Source organism: Syngnathus scovelli, chromosome 13 (genome assembly GCF_024217435.2).
Source record: "Syngnathus scovelli strain Florida chromosome 13, RoL_Ssco_1.2, whole genome shotgun sequence".
NCBI lineage: Eukaryota > Metazoa > Chordata > Actinopteri > Syngnathiformes > Syngnathidae > Syngnathus > Syngnathus scovelli.
In genome coordinates this window covers 15,091,144-15,114,109 of record NC_090859.1, presented here as the reverse complement: position 1 = coordinate 15,114,109, position 22,966 = coordinate 15,091,144, and the positions used below count along the sequence as shown (strand labels likewise).

At 56.1% G+C, this 22,966-nt stretch overlaps 4 protein-coding genes and 1 long non-coding RNA gene across 20 annotated transcripts; 1 reads left to right on the top strand and 4 right to left on the bottom strand.

Annotated features, from left to right (window-relative positions):
• Positions 1-82: 82 nt before the first annotated feature.
• ckmt2a (creatine kinase, mitochondrial 2a (sarcomeric)) lies at positions 83-4,141 on the bottom strand. Of its 2 annotated transcripts, none has more exons than XM_049737572.2 (10): positions 4,002-4,141; positions 2,974-3,147; positions 2,688-2,886; positions 2,500-2,595; positions 2,126-2,347; positions 1,617-1,702; positions 1,099-1,222; positions 686-820; positions 331-456; positions 83-236 (listed from the first exon to the last, which is right to left on the bottom strand). In XM_049737572.2, the coding sequence occupies exons 2-10, from the start codon at positions 3,120-3,122 to the stop codon at positions 123-125; spliced, it is 1,251 nt and encodes a 416-aa protein (XP_049593529.1). In that variant the 5' UTR covers positions 3,123-3,147; positions 4,002-4,141; the 3' UTR covers positions 83-122. The 2 variants fall into 2 exon arrangements, with proteins under 2 accessions (XP_049593529.1, XP_049593528.1); XM_049737571.2 differs by lacking the exon at positions 1,617-1,702 and adding an exon at positions 1,397-1,482 and having other exon boundaries at positions 4,002-4,139.
• Positions 3,021-6,063, top strand: LOC137840846 (uncharacterized). The gene is made up of 3 exons (XR_011087956.1): positions 3,021-3,758; positions 4,794-5,115; positions 5,223-6,063. It is a non-coding gene; the product is annotated as an uncharacterized lncRNA (long non-coding RNA).
• rasgrf2a (Ras protein-specific guanine nucleotide-releasing factor 2a) lies at positions 4,192-12,966 on the bottom strand. Of its 4 annotated transcripts, none has more exons than XM_068652704.1 (29): positions 12,871-12,966; positions 10,991-11,097; positions 10,531-10,678; positions 10,308-10,397; positions 9,985-10,238; positions 9,848-9,927; positions 9,528-9,721; positions 9,330-9,439; positions 9,138-9,256; positions 8,909-9,072; positions 8,766-8,832; positions 8,549-8,685; positions 8,357-8,439; positions 8,041-8,289; positions 7,877-7,969; positions 7,311-7,780; positions 7,116-7,253; positions 6,952-7,041; positions 6,745-6,851; positions 6,558-6,670; positions 6,407-6,467; positions 6,299-6,328; positions 6,119-6,222; positions 5,677-5,761; positions 5,374-5,571; positions 5,215-5,294; positions 5,023-5,140; positions 4,879-4,947; positions 4,192-4,805 (listed from the first exon to the last, which is right to left on the bottom strand). In XM_068652704.1, the coding sequence occupies exons 2-29, from the start codon at positions 11,080-11,082 to the stop codon at positions 4,710-4,712; spliced, it is 3,639 nt and encodes a 1,212-aa protein (XP_068508805.1). In that variant the 5' UTR covers positions 11,083-11,097; positions 12,871-12,966; the 3' UTR covers positions 4,192-4,709. The 4 variants fall into 4 exon arrangements, with proteins under 4 accessions (XP_068508805.1, XP_049593453.1, XP_049593455.1 ...); XM_049737496.2 differs by having other exon boundaries at positions 11,657-12,922; XM_049737498.1 differs by lacking the exon at positions 12,871-12,966 and adding an exon at positions 11,225-11,607.
• Positions 12,967-13,076: 110 nt separating this feature from the next.
• On the bottom strand, positions 13,077-17,080 carry oclna (occludin a). 3 transcript variants are annotated; one of them, XM_068652717.1, is made up of 9 exons: positions 16,916-17,080; positions 16,309-16,396; positions 15,572-16,217; positions 15,240-15,407; positions 14,266-14,393; positions 14,036-14,200; positions 13,803-13,974; positions 13,609-13,650; positions 13,077-13,476 (listed from the first exon to the last, which is right to left on the bottom strand). In XM_068652717.1, the coding sequence occupies exons 2-9, from the start codon at positions 16,356-16,358 to the stop codon at positions 13,378-13,380; spliced, it is 1,470 nt and encodes a 489-aa protein (XP_068508818.1). In that variant the 5' UTR covers positions 16,359-16,396; positions 16,916-17,080; the 3' UTR covers positions 13,077-13,377. The 3 variants fall into 3 exon arrangements, with proteins under 3 accessions (XP_068508818.1, XP_068508819.1, XP_068508820.1); XM_068652718.1 differs by having other exon boundaries at positions 16,901-17,051; XM_068652719.1 differs by lacking the exon at positions 16,916-17,080 and adding an exon at positions 16,674-16,884.
• A 344-nt stretch (positions 17,081-17,424) lies between these two features.
• On the bottom strand, positions 17,425-22,966 carry marveld2a (MARVEL domain containing 2a). Of its 10 annotated transcripts, none has more exons than XM_068652713.1 (12): positions 21,874-22,966; positions 21,172-21,244; positions 20,609-20,661; positions 20,335-20,505; positions 19,920-20,154; positions 19,128-19,852; positions 18,821-19,041; positions 18,644-18,679; positions 18,398-18,558; positions 18,165-18,336; positions 18,043-18,093; positions 17,425-17,968 (listed from the first exon to the last, which is right to left on the bottom strand). In XM_068652713.1, the coding sequence occupies exons 5-12, from the start codon at positions 20,135-20,137 to the stop codon at positions 17,849-17,851; spliced, it is 1,704 nt and encodes a 567-aa protein (XP_068508814.1). In that variant the 5' UTR covers positions 20,138-20,154; positions 20,335-20,505; positions 20,609-20,661; positions 21,172-21,244; positions 21,874-22,966; the 3' UTR covers positions 17,425-17,848. The 10 variants fall into 10 exon arrangements, with proteins under 10 accessions (XP_068508814.1, XP_068508810.1, XP_068508812.1 ...); XM_068652709.1 differs by having other exon boundaries at positions 21,878-22,966; XM_068652711.1 differs by having other exon boundaries at positions 20,421-20,505; positions 21,878-22,966.

Below are 22,966 nucleotides of genomic sequence, written 5' to 3'. Positions count from 1 at the left end.
AATGAATCATCCCACATGCAACAAGTGACTTATTCCTAAAAAAAAGTGAAGTGAAGTGAGCGAGGGCAAGGTCAAGGTCAAGCATGTTGGAGTGTTTTTACTGACGCGCGAAATTAGCTCCATTAGCGAAACATGGCGATGGGAGCCGGAACCTTGATGTCCTGGCCCTTCTCCAGCCGCTTCTCGCACTCGATCAGGTAGTTGACGCCGTCCACCACCAGCTGCACCAGCTCCACCTGTGTGCACCGGGAGGCCACCTTTGACTTTTGCACAAATGCAGCAGACCAGACAGGTCCGAGAGAGGTCAGAGACGGGTTGAGAGTCGCTCACCTCTGACTTGCCCAAACGGTCATTATTGGAGATGTCAAAGGTGTCGCCCGTGGCCGCCGTGTCCACGCCGCCCGTGCCCCTTTTCTGCAGACGCAGGTTGTCCAGGATCTTGGAGAAGCGAGGATCCTGCGGGACCCCAAAAGAGTCGACGAGGCCTTTTGTATTTAAAAGCCTGCCTTAGCCTATTGCTAACACATCATGCTAAACGCCACAGACGGACGGGCTCGATCAATGTGCGAACACAAAGCGCGCAGCAGCACGTGTGGACTGACAAGTCAAAATCGGCAAATAAATGACGCCACCATGTGCAATTTCGACAAACAAATCTGTGAATTGGGCCATGTGTGTGAGAGACCTTGCTGAGTTTGGGAAGGCGCACATGCACGCCCGCCCTGAGGCCCGTGCCCAGGTTGGAAGGGCAGGTGAGGATGTAGCCCAGATGCTCATTCCACATAAACTCCCAGCCCCTCTCCTGGATCAGATGTTCCACCTGTGGGTGCAAAGCTTGCTTGGGTTTTACCCTCAAATGGCTCCTCATCAATTCTGCCTAGCAACTTGCAAAAAGTGGTGACTTCAATACGAGTTTCTGCTTAGCAGCAAGGTAATACATGACATTTGAAGAAAAAGAACCAACAATTGGGGAATCGGCCTTCGCGCCCAACCCCTAAGCCCCCACCCCCCCACCCCACCCCCGGTGGCTGCCTGGCGACATCCACGGGATCTTTCAGTCATCAAGCATGACGTGACCGAAAATAAAAAGTTGCGTACCTGCTTCAGTCCCCTGCAGAATCTCTCAAAGACCCTCTTCATGTTGCCCCCCTTCTCCATGGAGATGACTCTGGTGTGGTCCTCTTCGTTGATCCAGATCAGGAAGGTCTTCTCGTTGTTGTGCCTGGGGAGGAACATTCTCAACACAGGGACGGAGATGCGGAAAGCAAAGGGGGCGGGGCTGCGGCGGGTGGATGGGAAGGGAAGGGAAGGGAAGGGAAGGGAAGGGAAGGGAAGGGAAGGGAAGGGAAGGGAAGGGAAGGGCAAGCATGCGGCACACAACGCACGCACGGCCTACCAGATGCCCCTGGCGTCGGGCCAGTCTCGCGCCATGAAGGCGCAGGTCAGCAGGGGGGAGACGGGCTTGTCAAACAGGAAGTGGTCCTACAGGTTTCGTCAAGGTGGAAGAGGAAGAAGACACTCCAATTGACAGAAGCAGAAGGACGGGGGATGCACGCGGCGGGTGCTAATACTTCACGGCTAACACTGCGGGTTCTTTTGTTCCCGAACCGTCTTACCAGATACCCCTGGCGTCAGGCCAGTCTCGGGCCATGAAGGCCGAGGTAAGTAAAGGAGACACGGGCTTGTCAAAGAGGAAGTGGTCCTGAGAGGAGCGCGGCAGGATTGGATCACAAACCAAAGACACGTCACATGACTGGACAGTGACCGCCATCCAAAAAAAACCCACAAGCTAGCATCGAATTGCCGAGCTAAGAAAACTCTTGCAACTTTCCGGGCCTCGTAGACTCCGCCGGGCAACAAGCGAGTTTTGGACCTTGCCGAGCCGAATGAGTGTTCCGGTCCAAGTCTGCCTAGCAACTGAAATGTTGGACTTGAAATGATTTGCCTCTGGGCCACTTGCCTTATTGCCCCACTGCAAAGCATCCCCTGAAATTGGCTCTTTCATTGGAATCTGGGGCACCAAAGATTGTGCTCCGTGACTTCTGCCCGGCAACATGCAATTGCGGAATTGCGTGAATGTTGTCGTTCAACTTTAGAGCACTAATGATGGCGTCGGCGGCCTTACGTCGATGAGCTGCTGCTGCTCGCGCTCGGTCATCTCTCCCAGACTGTAGTAGCGGCCCGCCAGGTCTCCCTTGAGGCCGGCCAGCGCCGTGACAGCCACGCGCTCCACCTCGCGGCGCTCGGCCCGGCTGCAGGCGGGAGGGAGGCTGAGGCCGCGGATGCTGCGACCCGTGCGCACGCGGGACGACAGCACGTACTTCTCGTCAAACATGCCGCCGCTCAGCTGGTGGTAAGGTAAGGTAAGGTAAGGTAAGGTAAGGTAAGGTAAGGTAAGGCAAAGAAAAGAAAACAACATCAACAAAACGGCGTCGTTTGGAGCAGGAAACGCTTGGCGGAACGGCGGCGGTGGCTGGCGCAGCAGCGACGGCTAAACACCTTGGAGGCGTCCAGGTCGGTGGGGTGCATCATGGTTCTGGGGTCGTAGCCGTTGTGGCGGTCCTTGATGACCGGGTCAAAGAGATCGGCAAATACCTGCAAATCCATCCGGCGGCTTTGATTCTCTAACCCTTTCATTCAACGCCAATATTGCAAGAAGAAGAAGAAAACCAAAAACCAAATCACACCTCGTAGCTCTCCTCGTCACCGGCCACGCAGCCCACGGTCTTGATGAACGGGTGTCCGGGGTTGTCCACGCCCGTTTGGATGCACTGGTCCAAGGTCCAGTTGTTGGGGGTGACCTTGTCACGCAGTTTGCCATAAATGGCAGGCGTCAGCGCCGTGGCCATGCAGTTGTTGTGCTTGCGAAGGTCAGGGAAGTCGGAGCTGCCAAGTGCCGAGGAAACTTGAGAGGGTGACGGCGCCAGGACCATGTCATTCCACATCAAGCCGTCTGCCTATATTGCCGCATACCTGGGAGGGTAGAGCTTCTTCCGCGCCTCGGCCGCCAAAGAATTGCCGTCGCGTAACAGGAAGCCGCTCGCCACGGTGCCCGCCCCCAAGCTGGCCAGCAGGGCGGCGGTGTTGCGCCCCGACATCAAGCGCGTGAAGGAGTTAGCCATCTTTGTCTCAGCTTGGAGTCACGAGCTGGATGGAGGCATCGGGGACAAAGGAAACGAATCCATAAAAAAAAAAAAAAAAAAATGGATACAGTACATCTTGGTAGAAAGTCATCTTTCGAAAAAGGAGCCGAAACTAAAACGGGCGACTTGTCTTGTGGAGGAGACGTCTGACGAACGAGAAGCTTCTCAGAAGGTCATCAGTCGGTGACCTAGCACCAGATTTGCGTCTGTCTTCTAACAAGCTTAGCGGAAGCTGCGGCCGGCGCACGCTGTGACCATCTTACGAGCGGAAGGAGCTTGACAGTTAGCTTAGCCACCTGGACAGCGCTTTGCAGAAGGTCGTCCATGAAGGCCGCCTGCGCGCCCACGTCTATATTTGCGTCTCCTATTTTTAGCCCGTCACAGGACGACGGACCATGGTGCTGCCAAGACAGGCTGGACGTGGGCCTGACGGGGCCGGCCAGCCAGCCAGCCAGCCAGCCAGCCAGCCAGCCAGCCAGCCACCATATTCTGCTCACGAGACCTTTTCCAGGGCAAAAGCGGAAGAGACACTAAGTCGACGACTTAACGGTCTTAAGCCCCGCCCCCTCCCATGGCCGCTGAACTTGCAGTACATCCTCCAGCACGTACGTCCAGGTAGGAGTCAAGAACAACTCTTGCGCCTTTTCACGACTGAACCTCGCAAGATCGGCAACTAGAAAATGAAAAGAGCTCACGGGATGGGCATGTCGAAAATCCAAAAAGACCCACAGCACCATCAAATTGGTCAAGTCTGGTATGGCGTCGTGCGATGCAAATGATGACAACTGAATCCAAGCACGCAAGAAAGTCAGTCCCAAGCAATATTTCAAGGGTCAAAAGGTCGGTCGGTCACAGTACCTGCGCAGACGCTCGCTGTCTGTCTGCCTGCCTGCCTGCCTGGCTGCCTGCCTGCCGTTCGTTCGTTCCTTCGGCCCAAGAGTGTCCTTTAATGAGCTTCCCACGCTGGCCTGGAACAAGGCCCCGCCCCCTCAAGCCCCATTCCAACCAATCGCAAGCGCTGTGACTCGCTGGCTTTGACTTTCACACATATTTTCAAGGACTTTTATTGTGGCAGGCTGAGTGGAAAAGAACACCCGGTACAAAGACAAATGAGGCGCTAATATGAACGGAAAAATAAATAGCATTCGTCTCATCGACACATCACGTCAAACTACAGAGATATCAAATGACAACATAGCGCAAAGGCGTTAAGCTCGACTAATACACTCCAGAGGAGAAAACGAAACACAACACGGAGCTAACGTTCAATTCAAATATTCATCATAAATAATAACGCGTGATTGTTTTTGATGTCACCGTGTCATCGAGTGCTTTTGAAGCAAAGTGACCCCGTGGAAGCCATGTCACAGTGTGATCACTCCACGCAGGAAGTCATGTCACAGTGTGAGCCGCAGCCTGCACGCCGGGCAACGGGGGGAGAAAAGCGGCGTCAGTTGCTAGGCAACGAGACACGGAAGCCTCACCTGATCCAAATGAGCGGGGATTAACCTGGCCTCTGCAAAGGACAAGGCAGGAGGCCAGGCGCTTAGCTTAGCTTAGCTTAGCTTAGGCCGGCGGGACGCGCGGCTCAATCTTCAGCGAGAACTCGTACAGTGCGTCTTCATCCATCACTTGCGTCTTGTCCAGCAGGAAGTGAGTCACCTGCGAGAGCACAAAAGGATGCCTGCCTGACAGCTGTCAATCAAAGGCGGCGCCGGCCGGAGGCCCAGCTAACCTTGGCCTGGTGCTCGATCCTGTAAGGAGCCTGCTGGAACTGCCGGATCTCTCGGATGATGTGACAGATCTGACGGGGAGACAAAGAGCAGCTTTCGATTTTGCCGCCGCCACCGCCCAGCGGCTGCTTGCGAGCGCCGACTACCATCCTCATCTTGGAGAAGTTGACCAGGCCTTCCTCGGTGAAGTTGGGCGTGGCCTCCTCGATGAAGGCCAGGTCGGTGAGGTACATGCCCAGGTAGGGCACGCACGGCGGGTTGCAGCTGAAAACACACTTTTAGTGACACGCGTGTCACCAGCGCGCACGGCGCCAACTCAGTCAGGTGGCCGTTTGTACTTTTTCAGCGTCTCTCGGAGGTTCTTGAAGCGTCCTTCGGACGAGACCGTCCTCTGCAGTCGATCCATCAGCGCCTTGGTCTGCGAGGCGACAAATAATTTCAAAAACAATGACGCTGAGCTGAGCGCCGTTCCGAACCATACGGGGGGGGGGCCGGACCTGCTTGCAGACTTTGGCCCAGGTCTTCTTGAGGCGGTAGACGGCGCTGCGGTTGAGCGCCGAGGTGATCTCCAGCACGCCGTTGTAGTTGTGCAGGCAGCGGCAGATGTCGGCCACCGCCAGCCACTTCTCGATGGCGCCGGCCCGGGCGCCCGCGTCGCCGTGCGTCATGATCCGCGAGGCCACCAGGTTGCTCATCTGGGCGTGAGCCGGCCACAAAACGTGAGCGGCGGCGGCGGCCCGCTTGAGCTCTGCTTGAGCTCCGCTTGAGCTCCGCTCGAGCTCTGCTCGAGCTCCGCTCACCTCGTTGAAGTGCTGGCTGGTTCTCATGATGAAGGGCGTCTTCTCCGTCTTGTCCGCCTTCATCCAGCCCTGACCCAGGAACTCCCTGAAACGCCGCCGTCAACCAATCGATATCATTCAAATACTGGGAAACTGACCTTTCATTTCTCAAACAAAATAGTCTCATTAGCATAAAATACTGGAAAATACTTTCATTTCTCAAACAAATTTGGACACCCATAGGTGATATTTCAGGCATTGTTTGTTCTGGTGGAAGCTTCCGTGGTCATTGACACCTGCATTGTCCCATCTGACCGCTAGAGGGCGACGGACTACGAGCGCAAGTCGCTCGGCAATCACAATCAATGGTAATTAATCATCATTTCAAAATAAATGCAACATCCTGCAGGTGGACTCTCATGATTTTGGAATATCTTGGAATCATTCTCAAAGTTGGACACACTCGTAGGGAATGCTCCTGAAGACGATGTGGTCCAGGAGCGTGATCTGCTCGGCCAGCTCCATCGCAGACAGGGACTCCAAACACTCGGCTTTTGGACTCTCTGCCTACGCACACGCACACGCGCACACAGATGATGACCGTGCTAACGTCGACGAATGAGCGTTGGGATTCTTTTCTTACCGCAATGAAGTGAAGAAGAGGAGAACTTTTCTGTTGGTCATAAAAAAAGACGGTTGCAGTTATCATGCGGTGACAAACGTGTGCAGGCATGTCCTCAGAATGCAGCACCATTTGCAGAATGTCCTCAATCTTGAGCTGAGCGTCGTCTTGCTCTTCTTGACCAAGGGTGCTGATGTGGCAAACAAGTTGCATCGGGGTCAGCCCGGCTTTTCTTTTTTTTTTTTCTTTCTTTATCTTTCCGTGCAAGCGGCGGGCCAACCTGAGAATGTTGCCGGCGGCTTTCCTCTCCTGAGGCAGAAGGTCGGGGTCCCGCAGCACTTCCTCCAGGAGGCTGACCACGCCCACCCTCAGCTCCCCGTTGCTCTCAAAGTCCTGCCGGGTGCGAGCATTTATTCCATTTTGGAAGGTCAAGGATGGCGCAGAAGGTTTTGGAGCCACCTGCCGACCTGCACGTGTTTGGAGACCCAGTGTCGCAGCACGTTGAGAACTCGGTTGGTGGCGGCTCTGCGGATGATGAACTCTTTGTCGCACGACTTGTCCGAGGCGCTCCACGCTGCAAGAAGAAAGCCAGCGAGGCGCTTTTTTTCCCAGCGAGTGTGGCCTTTTAAAGCCACACACACACACACACACACTCAAAGTCACCAGTCGCTCACCTTGGGAGCCGCCGTGCCCGGCGGCGGCGGTGGCGATGGCGAAGGCCGACGCCGGCGACACGGGGCAGCGAGAGTTCTCGGCCGAGGACGCTGCCGAGACGCGGCGATGAGCGGCGTGGCAAAAAGTTGAGGTGCGGCGCTGCGGCGGTGTGTGTGTGTGCTACCTCCTCCCGGGCGGTGGTAGCGCAAGTGTCGCGGCGTGGACGGCGAGCGACACGGCGACACGTCGCCAGACTCGTTGCCGCCGACGGTGTTGGGAGATTCCGGAATAAACTTGTCCAGAGACACCGACTCCAGCACGGCTGGCGGGGGAGGCGTCACAATTACGCCGTTGTCGCACTCACTTTTGTACGGCTCACCTCTGCGAATGCTCCTCCTTAGTTTCCCGCAGAAGGCGTCGATTCGAGGCAGCTCGCCGACATCCTCGCCGCCCGGGCTGAGCTCGGGCGAGCTCGGCCCTCGACTGAGATCCAGCGGGGCCTTGGTGACGGTGGGCGGCGGCGACGACGAGGAAAAGCTGAAGAGTGACCTGCAGGGCCCGCCGGCGTGAGGCGGCGGTGACGAGGAGGAGAAGAGGCCCGGCCCGTGCGTGGAGGTGGGGGAGCTGGCGGCCGAGGACGACGGCGTGGAGGAAAGGTCCAGAATTTTGGGGCCCACGGGCGAGCTGAGAGACAATTTGCGGGAGTGGACGGGCGAGGACGTGCGCGACGGGAGGGACAAAGGCGGCGGCGGCGGGGACGAGAACTTGCGGCACAGGCGCGGCGATTTGTTGTTCAGGGGGTCTGCGCCCCACGAGGCCTGGTTGCTGGCAAAGAACAGCTCCAGAGACCTGACAACGCAAGAGAACCTGTCAGCGCATGGGGGGGGGGGGGGGGGGGGGGGGGGGGGCGGAGCATGGAATGACTATGGGGGGGTCTTGGTTTACTTGGACTGATCCAGAGCCAGCTGGGTGATCTTCAGAGTGTAGTCGGGACACAGAGACATGACGGACAGACGATCGCACGAGTGCTGCTGGATCCTGAGCGCCGAGATGATGAAGATGAGGAGGAGGAGGAGGAGGAGGATGGGAATGAGAAGAGGCGGCCCTACCTGACGGGGATGGAGGTGAAGGGCTGGCGGTAGATGAGCGCCAGTTTGCCGATGACCACAGCGGCGCTGGTGAAGATCCTGTAGGTGTGCAGGAAGGTGTTGAGGAAGTCGATGGAGAGGAAGCGCAGGTCGGTCAGGCGCTCCAGCAGCCGCTCCACGCTGGCGTAGCGGATCTGCGGGACTTTACACGAGTTCAGTGTCTTGCTGAAGCAGATGTCCACGTCGTCCTTGTGCAGGCGGGCGTCCGACCTAAAGGGGGTGGAATGGGGTCAGGGTCACGGCTCCAGAAATCCTCTCGCCGCAAGACTCGTCTTACTTGATCATGTGCGGCACCGAAACTTTGGAGTTCTCCTCAAAGACGCTGGTCATCAGCCCGTTGCAGCGGATGTTGTCGATGCACTAAAAGAAACGGGAGGGAGGGAGGGAGGGAGATAGGGGCTGAGCCCAACGGTGTGTGTGTGGGTGGGGGGGGGGGGCTGGCGGTCTTTGTGGGCGCTTTTCCGCCAACCTGACTGATGTCGCTGGTCCAGGCCGCCTTCTCCTGGCGCGACGGGGCGAGCAGAACCACCGAGAAGGTCTGGCCGTCGGGAGGCTCCGCCAGCAGCTTGAACTCCAAGTGGCCGAAGCCCTGACCCGCCGCGTTGTCTGCAAAGAGCGAGCGGGCAGCTCGGGCGGGACGCTTGCTTGGGAAAGCGGTCGGCTTGAGAAGAACAAAGCGCGCTCACAGTCGTCGTCGGCGGCGTCCACGTCCTCGATCAGCGTGCACTCCATCAGCGACAGCGTGCCTCCTTGCTGGAACCAGAAGACACCAAGGCTTCAAGCGCCAACCTCGTGCATCCATCGCCCCCCACCCCCCCAATGTGCAGACCTTGAGCAAGTGCAGCTTGCCTCCAGACGTCCTGGTGCAGATGAGGAAGTGTTTGGTGAAGAGGAAGCACTGGCGCTCGCCTTCCTTGCGCAGCGACAGCGAGCCCAGGCGCACTTTGCTCAGCACGCCGCGCTCGCTCCCGGACGGCAGCTGGATGAGCGACCCTGCCGGCGGGGGACACCAGACGTCCGCTCGAGCCTCGGCCAGGGCGACGGGCGCCTGCACCCACCTTGTCGAACAAAAGTCTGGCTGGTGTCCAGCAGGATGTCGCAGCCCTCCACGATCATCCTCTCGATGGCCAGGTTCTTGCGGATGTTCTCCGTGTCGCTCACCTCGTCGTGCATCATCCTGAGCACAGGCGCAGAGCAGACGCACGCTGTCACTTTTGCCCACCGCCGGCTGGCCACGTCGACGTTTGTACTTGGAGAGTTCTTCCAGTTTGGACTTGGCGAAATGCAAACTGTTCCTCTCCACGTGCTCGTGCGGCGTGTGCGCCAGCAACTCGTGAAGAGTGATGATGTAGCGGGGGATCTGCAAGCGCGTGCGCGGCGGCTACATTAAGGACACATCCGCTAAGCATTGAAGGAAACCAGAGAAGATGCGGTCTGGGCTGGTCCACCTGGAACATGGGGTAGGTGAGGAAGGTCTCCAGCATGCGGCCCTCGCACGCCGCGTTGGCCTCGTACTGCTTGAGCAGCTTGTCGAAGTCTCGGTTCTGCTTGCAGTTGGCCAGGACCTGAAGGCTGTACTGGTGGTTGCGCACAAACTCCTGGTAGATGTTGAGCATGGGCAGGAGGATGTCGAAGAGGTCCGCTGCGAGCCCGACACACAGCCCGAGTTGCGTGACGGGGTCAGGCGGATGCTCTCGCTCGCTCGCGAGCGAGCGAGAGCATCCGCCTGACCCGCCCGCGCTGGCCCGCCACCAGGCCCGTCACTCACCCAGGACCAGCGTGGGCCAGTTGGCCATGCGAGCATTCAGGCCCTGGTGGAAGATCTGGTGCAGGAACATGATGGTCTCGCTGGGCAAAAGAAGAAGCGCGTGAGCGAGCCCGACAACTCTTGGACAACTCTCGCACCTGTTGAGGAAGATGCTGCTGACGTCGTGGTGGCTGACGGGCGGCTTCTTGGAGCTGGCGGCCATGCGCAGCGGGCGCAGGAAGCAGTTGACCAGCACGGCCAGCTGGTTGACGTACTCCGTCTCCGCCTCCACCATGTTGAAGACGATGTGGTTGCGCTTGCGCATGCTCTCGGCGTGCGGCGAGCAGATGTAGTCCTGGACGATCAGCTTCCACTTCCTCCGGCACAGCCAGCCGCGCATGAAGCTCTGAACCTGCACACGACAGCCACGTGACGTCTCTTAGCGAGCCGCGCCGCGCCGCGCCGCCGCCCGCCAACTGACCTTCTTGATCTTTTTGATGTCGGGGTCTTCTTCGTCCACAAGGTTGTGGCTGGGCTGCAGGCGCTCTTTGGTCCTGTTGAGCAGCACAATCTGGACACAGCAGGCGCACAACCGCTGTTGGCTAGCATTTGTCAAACAGCATTAGCACTATTGAGCAATTAGCAGTCCCTTTGTTGGGAACAATGAGCAGCTAGCATTAGCGCAACGCTACGAGGCGGCATACCTCGGCCTTGAGCCTCTCAATCTCGGTGCCCTGGTCCTCCAGTTGCGCGCGTAGCTGATTGGCTGCCACCTTCTCGGTCTCCATGATCTGGACCAGGTGGATGTACTTCTGCATCAGGATCTCGCGCTCCAGGAGCAGATCCGAGTAGCTGGCCAAACCCACGCGCGACACAGTCACGTCCGCTCGAGCTTTTTCCTCGACTTTCATTGCGACTCGTATTCCAAAGGGATTTTTGCATTGGCGAGCATATAGCATCATTCAACAGGCCGCAACTCGCCAAGGTTCAACCTAAAGAGGTTACATCACACTCTGGCCATAACGTTTCCCTCTTGTTCCTTTTTACCTGAACTCCCCATTTCATCAACCCAAGCGAATGAGTGAAAGCAGCTAAGTTGAAATGAACCAGAGTGCGTATGTGCTTGTGCTTGTGCTTGTGCTTGTGCATCGTGCGTATGTTCACCTGGCCTGCTGGATGCAGTCCACCCACTCATTGCAGTCGGCTTCCTCCTCAGTGCGAAGCTCCAGAGGCTTCTGCCCATCGTGGCCGAACATCACCAGGAAGTAGTACTGCACACACATGTAGTAATGATGTAACATAAGCGAGTATTCGAATGACACTTGGTAGCGTGTGCCAGCGTCCAGCCAGCAGGAGGCTTAAAGGCTTGCGCGAGCGCGTTGTTGTTCTTCTTCTTACATAAGCAAGGCAGCTTGTGCGCTTTAATGCGGCTTCCCCGGCAGCCAGATGGATTGAAGATGAACCAAAACAATGAGACACGCACACGCGCGTAAAGTAGAGGGGCCACGCCCCCTCCACTAAGAGTCTCGTCTCGTCTCGTCTCGTCTCGTCTGGTCTCGTCTCGTCTCGACGCGTCTGCCGGGCGCCCAAGTCACTCAACAAACACGCCACGAGTCGGCAACAAAGTCCGAAGCGATGGCAATCCCCGTGCTCCAGCTCGCAAGCACGCTTAGGCATCTCAGGCTGACGCACGGAAGCCCACGCAAGGCCAAGCACCATAGAAAGCCTTCAATTTGGAAAAGCCTGACCCCGACTCGTGCACGAGCGCCAAATGCCAGCCAGCCGGCCAGCCAGCCAGCCTGTAGCCTCGGATGGAAAGATGCCTTGTACCTGCATCTTCTCGGGGGCGTCCCTGCTGCCGCCAAGCGAGGAGGCCACTTTGGGCGCGGGGGCGCGTTCGCACGTGCATCCCTCCAGCAGGTACATGCCGGACGGCCGCGCGCTCTGCTCGTTGTCGAAGTAGAAGAGCAGGTTCTGGTAGAGCGCGAAGAACTTATCCGTCCAGCGGACGTTCTCCGAGCTGCGTTTGCTGACCGGGCCGCGCTTGGCGCCCTCCTTGCGGGCGGCCAGCGCCAGGTGCAGGGCGTGGCCCTCGTTGTAGCGCACGCTCTTCTGCATCTGGACGCACCTGGACGCGCGTGCACGCGCGCGCTTCACTCGCTCGCACTTGCGCGCCTGAGAGGCGAGGGTGCGCTGCCCGGGGAGCCGGCGCGCGTCATGGCTCCGTCGGCAGGAATCCGCGCGCCCGACGTGGGAAGCAACGCACAGCGACGGCGAAGGAGGAGAGGCCAGAGGAGGTCCGCTCGGTCGGCAAAAGTACCAAATGGGGCTGTTGAAGTCGGGAAGCGAGGCGGGATGAGCGCTAATCGGCTTTAGGGTCCTCTTAAAGGGACAGCGGCAGGCGAGCGTGAACGCGAGCGCGAGCACGAGCCGCGCCGAGCCGATTGAAAACGCCACTCGGGATCCGAAACCCTGACTGACATGCGCGACTTCGAAAGTGCCTGCACGCTTGAAAGCCTCGTCCTGCGTGGTCGCGACCAGCAACGGCACGGCAACACGGCAGCTGATGCGCAAAATCCATTTTTCCAAGTGTGTTGACCATTGTGACATTTGCCACGTATCCCTTCGGTTCATACGTTCGAAAGATGAATTCAGAGCACTCAGAGTCCTCAGAGGTCAAGTGAAAGAAATTCAACGAGAAAAAAAAATTCACCGGGAAGTAGACGCATCCGCTCCGTGGCCATTTCACCAGATCAACGTGTTCACGTGACCGTCTCAAAGTCATCCAGCCACAACGGACAAACAAACACATGTCGACGACGCGTGTGCGAGTAGACAGATGTTATCCGTGCGCGCGCGTCTGCTGGCCTTGATTGGCGGCGGCGGAAGGACGAACCCGTATTGACCTCAAGTGAGACACAATGTGCTGCTAATCTGTTTAGGCTGCTTAGCGACTACCCGCGGACACCGTCCGTCCACAGCCGTTGAAACGACTTTTTCTTTTCTTTTCTACTCAAGAGAGACATGCCCCACCAAATTGTCACCTTCCAAAGTGCTGCTGCCTTCAGGGGCGGCGGGGAAGCGAGAGCACTCCAAAGAGATCTTCGAATTGCTGAAAGGAAAAAAACGGAAAGTTTGAAACTCACTATCTACATGTCAAAACAAGGAACCTTGGCGAGAACGGACCGAAAGCTTTCATTACTTACAATGTGGCACCGAATTTCGACAAATGTCGCACGGGAAGTAAATGTAAACATTTCTTGGCATTTTATTCTCATAAAAAATACAAACGACAGCTTTAAGTACACGAGTTGGTTAAAAATAGCTAGTCCGATACACGTGGACTGACTGGTCATGCAAAAATTCATCAGGAGAAATATATAGCTTGTTGCTTGAAAAGAGTTCGTAGCTGGCAGGAAGACTCGGGCAGCCCAGCCATGACGTGGCCGCCGGCCGCCCGACCCCTTCTGGCTGAGCGAGCGAGCGAGCGAGCGAGCGAGCATTTGTTCTGACGGCGCCAGTGGCGGCGCCAGTGGCGGCGGCGGCACGTCTCAAGCTCTGCGGTCGTAGTCGCTGACCATCTTCTTGATGTGGTTGAGTTTGGCCTTGAGGTATTTGCTTCGCCTCTTCTTGGCGCGATAGTCTGAAGACTAAAAACACAACGCACCAAACATGGTGATTGTCAACATGCGCGACGTGGGCACCCTCTAGCGGCGACTGAAAGAATCGCTGTAGGCCAGCCTTATTTGCCATTTCACTTTGCTGCAAGTACACTTACTCACCTTTTTCATGTCCTTGATCCGGTTGTACTCGTCCAGAGCGTCCTGGTGGAAAACACATCACCTTCCATTATTCGGATGATGGCTTTTCTGATGGCTTTCAAATGGTCGCTTTGTAAACTAAATGGCAGACTTCCTGCGTCTTTTCTCCAGGGCCACAATTTGACACGTGTTGTGTGACGGCAGAAGATGCTGACCAGGTACTGCGGGCTTCCTTTGTGCAGCTCGTCCAGTTGTCGGTCCACGTCGCTGAGTTTGCCGTTGATGGCGTCAAGCTCGGACTGGAGCTCTTTGTACTCGTGATGGTTGCGGTCAAACTCCCGCTTGTACTCGTTGCGTTCCTGCTCGGTGGCGACGGGCGGGAACTCGCTGAGGAAGACCACGGAGCGTTAAGAGCCGGGGAGGGGAGGGGCACTGGGGGATCACCCACCTGTAGAAGTCGGCGTCCTCGTCGTCCAGCTCGTCTCCCGAGGACGCGTAGTCGGCGTCGGGGTCTCCCCGCCTCCCGTTGGATCTGCCGGCCCAGCTGGGAGCGGCCGAGTCGGCGCCGCCGGAAGGAACGCCGTTACGGACGGGCCGCTCATCCTCCACCGGCCTGACGCAGGATTACAGAACAATGAGAGGCATCAGAAGCGGTCATCCCGAGCCAGCCGGACTTACGTGTAGCCGTATCGAGGTTTGCTGTAGTCGGTGCTGCGGTCGTCGTCCAGGTGACCCCGCGAGCTGCGCAGCGTCTCCGGGAAGTCGGCCATGGGAAGTTCCTCGGGCGGCACCGACACGTTGTTCACCTGGTGGTTAAAATACGCAAACTAAAACAAAAGCCTTTTGTAACATTGCTACTTTGGTCCTGAAAAGCCCTTCACTCTACTCCAAATGAGTTGTAACTCCCCCCCCCCCCCATCTAGAAAGTTTGAATTCTTCTTCAGAGTACAGACTATTTCATCCAGTATTTTCTTTTCAGCCAGCTGCGGCCGGCGCTGGAATGACGAGCGTGCGCAGGCCCGTCCCGTCAGCCCGTGTGACCTCCAAGAAAACAACTCGCTTTTCCAAACTTGTTATACCTTCCAGCACGCGAGTGATTGACCCCTCCCCCCCTCGAGAATGTGACACCATGAAACTGTCGGTGTCACCGTGGCGACACGCCTTGAAACCAACGCCGACAGGCATCCCGCCTCCCCCTCGTCCCACCCGCCTCCCCCATCCGTCTTTGCACGCTGCCAAACTGGTCGGACCGCTTCCAAAAGCGCTTTGCGCGCACACACGAACCTGACGGCGCACAGCCAAAAGTCAGACAGTGGTTTGTACGACACTGAAGGGAAGGCAGCATTTTTTTCAAACATCCCACCAATTTGTATCTCTCCAAAAAACCTCTTCACTGGCTTCAACTCAAAGTGTGCCACAGAGGGCAAACAATCAAACGGTCACCTGATGAGTTGCGCCCCTACCAACATGGCCGCCGCATTACCCCTTACTGGGCAAAATTGACATTTGATTCTTTTTCTGCTTGTATCAAACGACTTAATGATGGGCAAATTTGGGCGCGGCGCATTTGACGTATTTCGGTGCGCCGGGTCAAAACATCGCGCCGGTGTACGTATATCGCCGACAAGAATTTTGCGACGGCCGGCGCTGACCCAGGCCTCGACGTCCTGCGGCGGTTCGGCGTCCTCCAGCACCTTGACGCGCTTCCACAAGATGTTGCTCTTGCCGAACTCGCTGATCTTCTTGCGCGTCTTCAGCGCAAACACCAGCATGATGATGAGGGCGGCCGCCACCAGGAAGCCAAACACCACCGCGATGGCCTGCCGGCGCCGCACAAAAAAAACCAACAACATGAGCATCCGGCCCGTGGTTGCACAAGTGCGCACACCCGCTCAAAAGTGCCAATCCGGCATTTCCAAATGGCGTGAACAATGAGAGCAAGGAAGAGGCGCGGCGGCGGTGGCGGCGGCGGCAGAGAACCCACCTCCTGCGGCTCCACCACGCAGTAGTGGTAGAGGTACTGGTTGACTATGATCCCCGACAACTGCGGCTGCTGGTACTGGGCGCACAGGCCGGCGATCTGGCTGCCGTAGGCCGAACCTTGCGACTGCGCCGTGGGGTTGACGGCCACCAGGTACACGATGGTGGCGATCAGCATCAACAGGGCCAAGATGGCGCAGACGATGATCGCAGCCAGGTAGAACTTCCTGCTCTCCGAGACGCTCTGGTGGGACACCAGGATGATGAAGATGGCCAGCGCCGCCACAAAAGTGATGGCCGCCATGGCGATGATGAAGCCTTTGGCCGAGCGGGGGTCGTTGTAGTTGCCGCCCAGGTTGCCGTAGCCGTAGCTGTTGCCGGGTCCGTAGGCGCCGCCTCCGAAAGAGCCAAAGCCGCCGCCCCCGCCGTAGCTTCCGGGATAGGAGCCGCCGATGCCGCCGCCGAAGCCCGACAGCGCGCCCTGCGAGTCCCACGCCAGAGTGGAGGCCACGCAGGCAAAGATGGCCACGCACAGCACGATGACAATGATGGCCATGATCTTCAGCACGCCCGGCGGCGACGTCCAGCGGTAGAAGTGTTGGAACTCGTCTTCTGGGTAGTACGAGTACGCCGGCTGGGGGGCCGCGTTGCTGCCGGGGGGATGGTTATGTTCAGCTTCCATAGGTTCAGCTTCCATTTCCCACATTCGTAACGTTGGTTAAGAGAGCGGCTGGGACTTACTAGCCATCCGACTCGTAGGGAGGCGGGCTCCCGTTTGGCCTGTTGGACATGGCTGCTTCTTCGCTTGTCTTTGACTGCGCCCGAGTTTCTGCGAAAAAACAAAAACACACAAACAATTGAATTGTAGCCAAAGTGCGGCTCCGTGACATAGCTTTAAAACACAAGCCAGCTTTCATCCGACGGTAGCAAAATCAAACAAGACATGAAATGTCAAATGTCCATTCCATGATTCCACGTCCAGAATGTCAGGCAAGGAGAACAATTCTTTCCCATGACAGCAACCAGTTGGCAGCCATGTTGTCAGTGTAAGCACAACACGAACAAAAAGAATAAAATCGATAAAGATACATTTGTAGGAGTCTTACCAATTCCAAAACATCGGAGAAACTCAGCAATAGTATAAGCACCGTTTCTTTGAAGACTCACAACAGTAACGTCGTATTTGTGCTGACAGTACCGTTGTTTCGATACATAGTTGCTTCCGTCACGAAAGAAAAAAGAAGAAACAATTGGAACGTTTTCGGCACAAAAACACCACCAAGCAAACAAACAAGCAAGTCGATATGGAGGAGGACAAGTTCGACGCACTCACCCGAAACGCACTTACCCGAAACTTTGTCCACCGCCGGGCCGGCTTGACGTCTCCTCCAAGTGGAATACACACAAATTAAGGAACAAACCACACCTTGACAAGGTAGCAGCCTGGCCACGCCCACTCGGGTATCAACTTACGTGACGGGAAATGCTGAGTTCAACAGACAAGGAAACGCCAAACACGGAAGGCAGCTGCTGTCTGAAAAGCCTTTTTCAAGTTCAAAATGTGGAAAATGAGTGAAAAGGAAAATCACTCGAGTCTGTTTTAGTCGGACTTCTTTTAAGAAAGCCGAGAAGATATGCAACCCAAACGGCCTCCAAATGCGGAAGGAAGGACTCTTGGCATGTATGTTGCTCAGGCTGCTTTCGTAAGGAGGTGGAAAAGAAAACATTTGATGGAAAGAAATCGCCATTTCTTGCTTGAGTTGAGGAGCCACATTCTTTAGTGAGTCACGGCGTGTAAGTCAGTGAATGTCAAATCAGCAAGTTTTGGCATACGACCAAAAAGAAATCATCGAGACAGACTCGTCCATGAGGTTTATTCAGTGTTAAGACTCTGTACATGACAGATACGTGTATAAAAAAAACATGAGCTTCACATCAGGCCAGAAAAGAATCAAATCGTCGCCATTAGGAGCTTGTGATGGAAACTGGCCTTAATAGGAGAGAAGTTTTCATCAACGTGAAGTGGCTTGATCCCAGCGTTTTCATCGGCCTCATTTTCAGCTGGTTTAAATGAGCATCGTTTAGCATGCGTCGAGACTTTTTGCAGCGCGTTAAGAAGTGGAGCCGTCTGATTCCAATCAGCTTTGCGGTCGTTGTTTGGCGCCAAACGGGTGAAATGTTCGAACAAAATGTCAAAAGCGCAAATGAAACAACACGGAAGGCAAGAGCAAGACGGCCCGAAGACGTTTGGGATTCAGCAGCTCCATCCACGTCACGTCCTTCAGCCGTAGCCGTCGTTCCATTCGGCCACTTTGTCGTACTCCTGAATCTTCTGCTTGATGTGCGACAGCTTGTTCTTCAGGTAATCGCAGCGCTCCTTTTTCTCCAGGAAGGTGGGGTCCTGCCGGGTTGCCAAGCAACCAATGTAATGCCAGCAAGATGCGCCTCGAGGGAGGCAACGAGCGACGCACTCACGTTTTTCTTCCTCTGGAACTCCTGAAGGATCCTGCCGATGCGCTCGGCTTCCTGCAAAAGACGAGGAAAGGAGCGGTTGGGGCGTGGCAAAGAGGGAGCGGAAAGAGGTCAGGCGTGGTCACCATCTGGCTGCCGGCCTGCTGCGGGAGGCTGCGCATCATGGCGTCCATCTCGTCAAACTTCTTGCAGGCGGCCTGCACGTCGGCGTGAAGCTCCTTGTACTCGGCGTACTGGTCGTTGAACACGGCTCGGTACTGGTCGCGCTCTTCGTCCGAGCGGATGCTCGGGTACTTCCTGCGTGCCAAAATTGTTACACTCTGGCAGCGGATGGAATTGCCACTTCCAAAGCACTCACGCGATGTAGTCCGGCACGATGACCGGCTTGGGGATGTGGCCGGACGGTATCGCCCCCTGCAGGATCTTGGGGGCCACGGCGATGGGGACGTCCCCGACGGATGCCAGGGAGGACTCCCGCAGGGGGAGGTTGGCGCCCGCCGCAGCGCTAGCGGGAACCAGCTAGCGAGAAAAGACAGGCGTGAGAACCGAGCGGGCCGCCGAAATGCGCTCGGCTGCTGGGCGGGCGGGCGGGCGAGACGCTCACCAGCGACCGAACCGCTCCAAACTCGGACTGCTGCATCTGAATGAACAGGGAGAAGAGAAGAGAAGACAAGACAAGACAAGACAAGACAAGACAAGACAAAACCAAACAAAACAAGGAGTCAGGCGCAATCCGAAAATTGCGATTGAGTTTGGATTCAGAAAGGTGGCCGGCAGGGACCTCGTGCGCGTTGCTCTGGCGGTATCGGCGCGCCGCTTCGTGGCGCCACAGCTTGAGGCTGACGCCGGCGCTGATCAGGTAGATGACCATGGTGAGGAAGAGGAAGATGATGGCGGCCGTCTGGCCCGCCTCCGTCCTGCAGAAGGCGCCGCTCATGCCGTTGTTGAACACGGGGTAAGAGCAGAGGCCCCCGCGGGTGGTGTCGCGCACGTACACGATGCCTGCGCAGACAAAAGGAAGGAAGGAAGGGCGCGTTAGCATCGGGAGGGCTGGCTCGTTTTGCGTTGGACTCGGCTCCGCCCCCTACCCGCCGCCATGTAGAGCACGGCCAGCACCAGGTTGATGACAAACTCGGTCAGCGGCCACCAGGTGGAGTCCAGCAGGATGGTGCGGTAGTACATGGTCATGCCCAGCACCAGCACGATGACCGTCACCAGCCACGCCAGGCCCGCCACCACCAGCACAAAGGGCGTCTTGGGCCCCGTGTAGGTGGTGGCGCTGCCGCCGTAGAGGCCGCCGCCGTAGGCGCCGCCCGGCGACGAGTAGCCGAACATGTTGAACCACTCGTTGTCCTTGTGGATGTAGGCGCAGACGCAGGCGAAGACGGCGGCGCCCAGCAGCAGCTCCACGCAGCCCAGAATCCTCAGCAGGCCCGCCCAGGACTTCATGTAGGCGTAGCGCTGGTTGTACTCCTCCACGCGCTCGCTGTAGGTCAGCGCCGTGCGGTAGGTGCGGCCCGAAGCCGACGCCGACTCGCCCAGGTCCAGGAGCTCCTTGGCCGAATTGTAGCTGCCGGCCGAGCCACCGTAAGGGTCCCGGTAGGACCCGGGGACGGAGGTCGTGGGGGGAGGCGAGCAGCGCACGCCCTCGCTGGTGCCGTTGTTGTTGTGGTTACATGACGGCGCCTCGGGCCACGCCCCCTTTTTGCTGCTGCGATCGCTGGCCCGGAAGAAGTTCTTCCACGAGTCCGGGATGAAGCGGTGCACCGGTTTGATGTCCAGGGCCGGGTCCAGGTCCCGCTCGGTCCCCTCGCTTGCGTCGCAAATGGCAGGTTCAAACAATTACACGCACAAAATCTCCCCGAGTGTCGCGAGCTTACCCGTCGCTCGGGTAGTCGAGTCCGACGGGAGGATGGTCGGGCAGGGGCGGCGGCGGGAGCGGGTCGGCGCTGAGGGCAAAGTAAGGCGCCGACTGGGCGCTCAGAGGCTCAGGCTCGTAGGGCTGGTCCCGGGGCAACGTGCCCGGCGGGACCTGGTCGTAGTGAGGCGCCTGGCGGACATGCTCAGTGCGGCCTAGGTACTCGTCACCATGGAACATCGGGATGATGGGGGGCCCTGACGGGAACGCGCGCGCACGCACGCACACACACACATCAGTCCACAACAATGGACACACACACCCACACAAATGCAAGTCGTTTGTAACATTATCAAGTCATCAGTGAAGCCAAATGTGGTTAACTCATAGACATCAAATGTTTTGCGTGTGGACTTTTTGTACTGCATCGGCTGTACATTTGATGTCTCGGGTGGCACCACGAAGCAAAAGTCACCGCGGAAGAGAAGGTGACAGAAGACGAGAGGGCGAAACCAGAAGTTACCCAGTATCCTTCATGCTAGTCACAGTGCGTCTCCCGGCCAGCGGGTGGCGACGCGGAGATGCACTGCGTACGGTCAGTCAATCAGCTGAGGAGGAGGAGGAGAGCAGGAGGAGAGCAGGAGCGGCGGGGAAAAAAGAGCAAATGCTGTTCAATACCTCGCTGACACGCAGTCACTCGTCACCACTTACATTGACCACCCGCCGCCGCAAGCCGGGCTGGTTTGCGCGACGCCGATTCGCACCTAGGACGTAAACAAAACCACAGCGATCAGAAGTGAAGAAAAAGACTGAGTCCACATTGGCGGAAAAAAATAGCAAAGCCAAATACTTGATGACATCAGTGACAATGTTGAATGTTTCAAAACGAAAAGGCCAAGATGACGTTCGGCCGCGATTGGACGGCTTTGGGACGAGTACCAAAGCGACAAGTGGAAATGCTTCAATGGTGTCGCTAACATATTCATAAACAAGCATCGATGGTCAATAAAAACACACACCTAAATAAAGCGCCGTAAACTGTCAAAATCAACTGGTACGAGGGAGGGAGGGAGGGATGAATGGATGGAGGGAGGGAGGGAGGGAGGGAGGGATGGATGGATGGATGGATGGATGGATGGATGGATGGATGGATGGATGGATGCATGGATGACTGCTTATTAAAACCCTTTTATACATACATAACAATGGAACTCAGAAATCAAGATTGAGACAAGGGTCATTGAACATAAAGATAGCAAGGTAGACAATATTACCAATTTTATGTGAAGTGGGAGTCAGCAATTCGCATGGGATTCTCAAGGTTTCACAAACGCATCATTTGGAAAGCTTTGGACGACAAATGAGAACAAACGTTACATTTCCATATATTTGTATGAAGCAAAACAACAATGACTACAATTCACACAACGGTGAAGGCAAAAACACAAGTTCGTTCGTTCGTTCGTTCGTGACATTCTGAGAGTTGGCGAACGCATCATTTTCAAACCCAAAAAGTGATGCTGCTAAAGGAAGCAGCGTCAGGCTCCAAACACAGCGAAGGGGCGAATTGTGTGCGAGTTGGCGAAGGTGTTTAAACACGCCACAGGAAAAGCAAAGAAAGTCGACCAACAAAAGAAATCGGGCAACAAGTGCGCTTCACACACGAGAACGAGGGGAAAACATTGTGGAAGCGGAAGCCAAGTCAAATGAAAATGATTGTACGAAGTTCTCTTTGTTTTTCCTTTTTTAATCACTTCACTGGTTTCTTTTATAGCAAGACTCTATTATGTCAAGTTGGTCCGCTCCCGTCCCGTCGCGTCGCGTCCCGTCCCGTCTCGTCCTCGACTGTTGCCTCAGCGCACTTCCTGTCTAACGAGGCTCACTTTTGTCGCGTCAACCTTTGCTCTTTGGCCGATAGCGAAGCGAAGCTCATCGCTACTGGTTACAAAAGTTGTCCTACCTACCTACCTACCTACCTACCTAGCTTGTCTCTTGTCTTCTTTCTTGTCCCGCTGCTCTTCTTCATGATCCAAAATCGACGGCGTAGCAACGCAACTCCGTTCAGCGCTTCCACCCCGACATCACGTGGCCACCTGCCCATCCCGGTGACGTCACTGAAGCGCGGCGGACTGGACCTGTTCCATTCATAGGAAGTACTGTACACTTGTAAAAATACACTCCGGTGATGGCCGGCCAATAAAAGTAGATTGGAATTGAAATCCACGTGGCGGAGTGCAAATGTACCTGGGCAGGTACTTGAGTCGTGTTTTCTTATGACATCTGAACATTGATCTGATCTCTTCTTTCTCAAAACAGGCTCGTGACGTTTTAATCGAAAGAAAAGGAAGAGGTTTCAAGTGAGGCTTTTATCTTTTCAAATCAACAAATGTTTTCTGGAAAAAGTGGAATGAGCCGACAAATACTGAAAACAAAAACATTTCTCGGACACAAACGCGCGCGTTTTCACGAAAGATGTGTCACAGAGCCAAGAAGATCGAGGAGGGCTTGAGTTGACCTGCGTGATGACACCATTTGGACCTTGAGAGGTCAAATGGCCAGCATCCAAGTTGCACCTTGAAGACGAACGAGTCGGGATACGAGCGAGGGAAGTTTCACCACAGCACATGGATAGATAGATGGATAGATGGATAGATAGATAGATAGATAGATAGATAGATAGATAGATAGATAGATAGATAGATAGATAGATAGATAGATAGATAGATAGATAGATAGATAGATAGATCGATCGTTTTTGCATATCGAGGGTTGCTCGCTTGCGTCAAGTAGGACATGGCTTTGTTTTGGGGAAAAGTCATCACATGACACACACGCACACGCAAGGAATGTTTCCAAACAGGTTCAGCACGCGTGCAGGTGTGTGTGTGTGTGTTTGCCGCAAGCATTTTGAGGGACCCTCGTCCTTGTTTCCAACAACGTGTGGCTTTTTGCACACTACGCTTACTACTGGGAGGCCGACCAAAATCAATCCCCATATTGGCCATTTGTTGCGGTTGCAGAATTTTTCCTCAGGTATTTTATCAGCAAATTTTTGTCCTCTCACTCTGA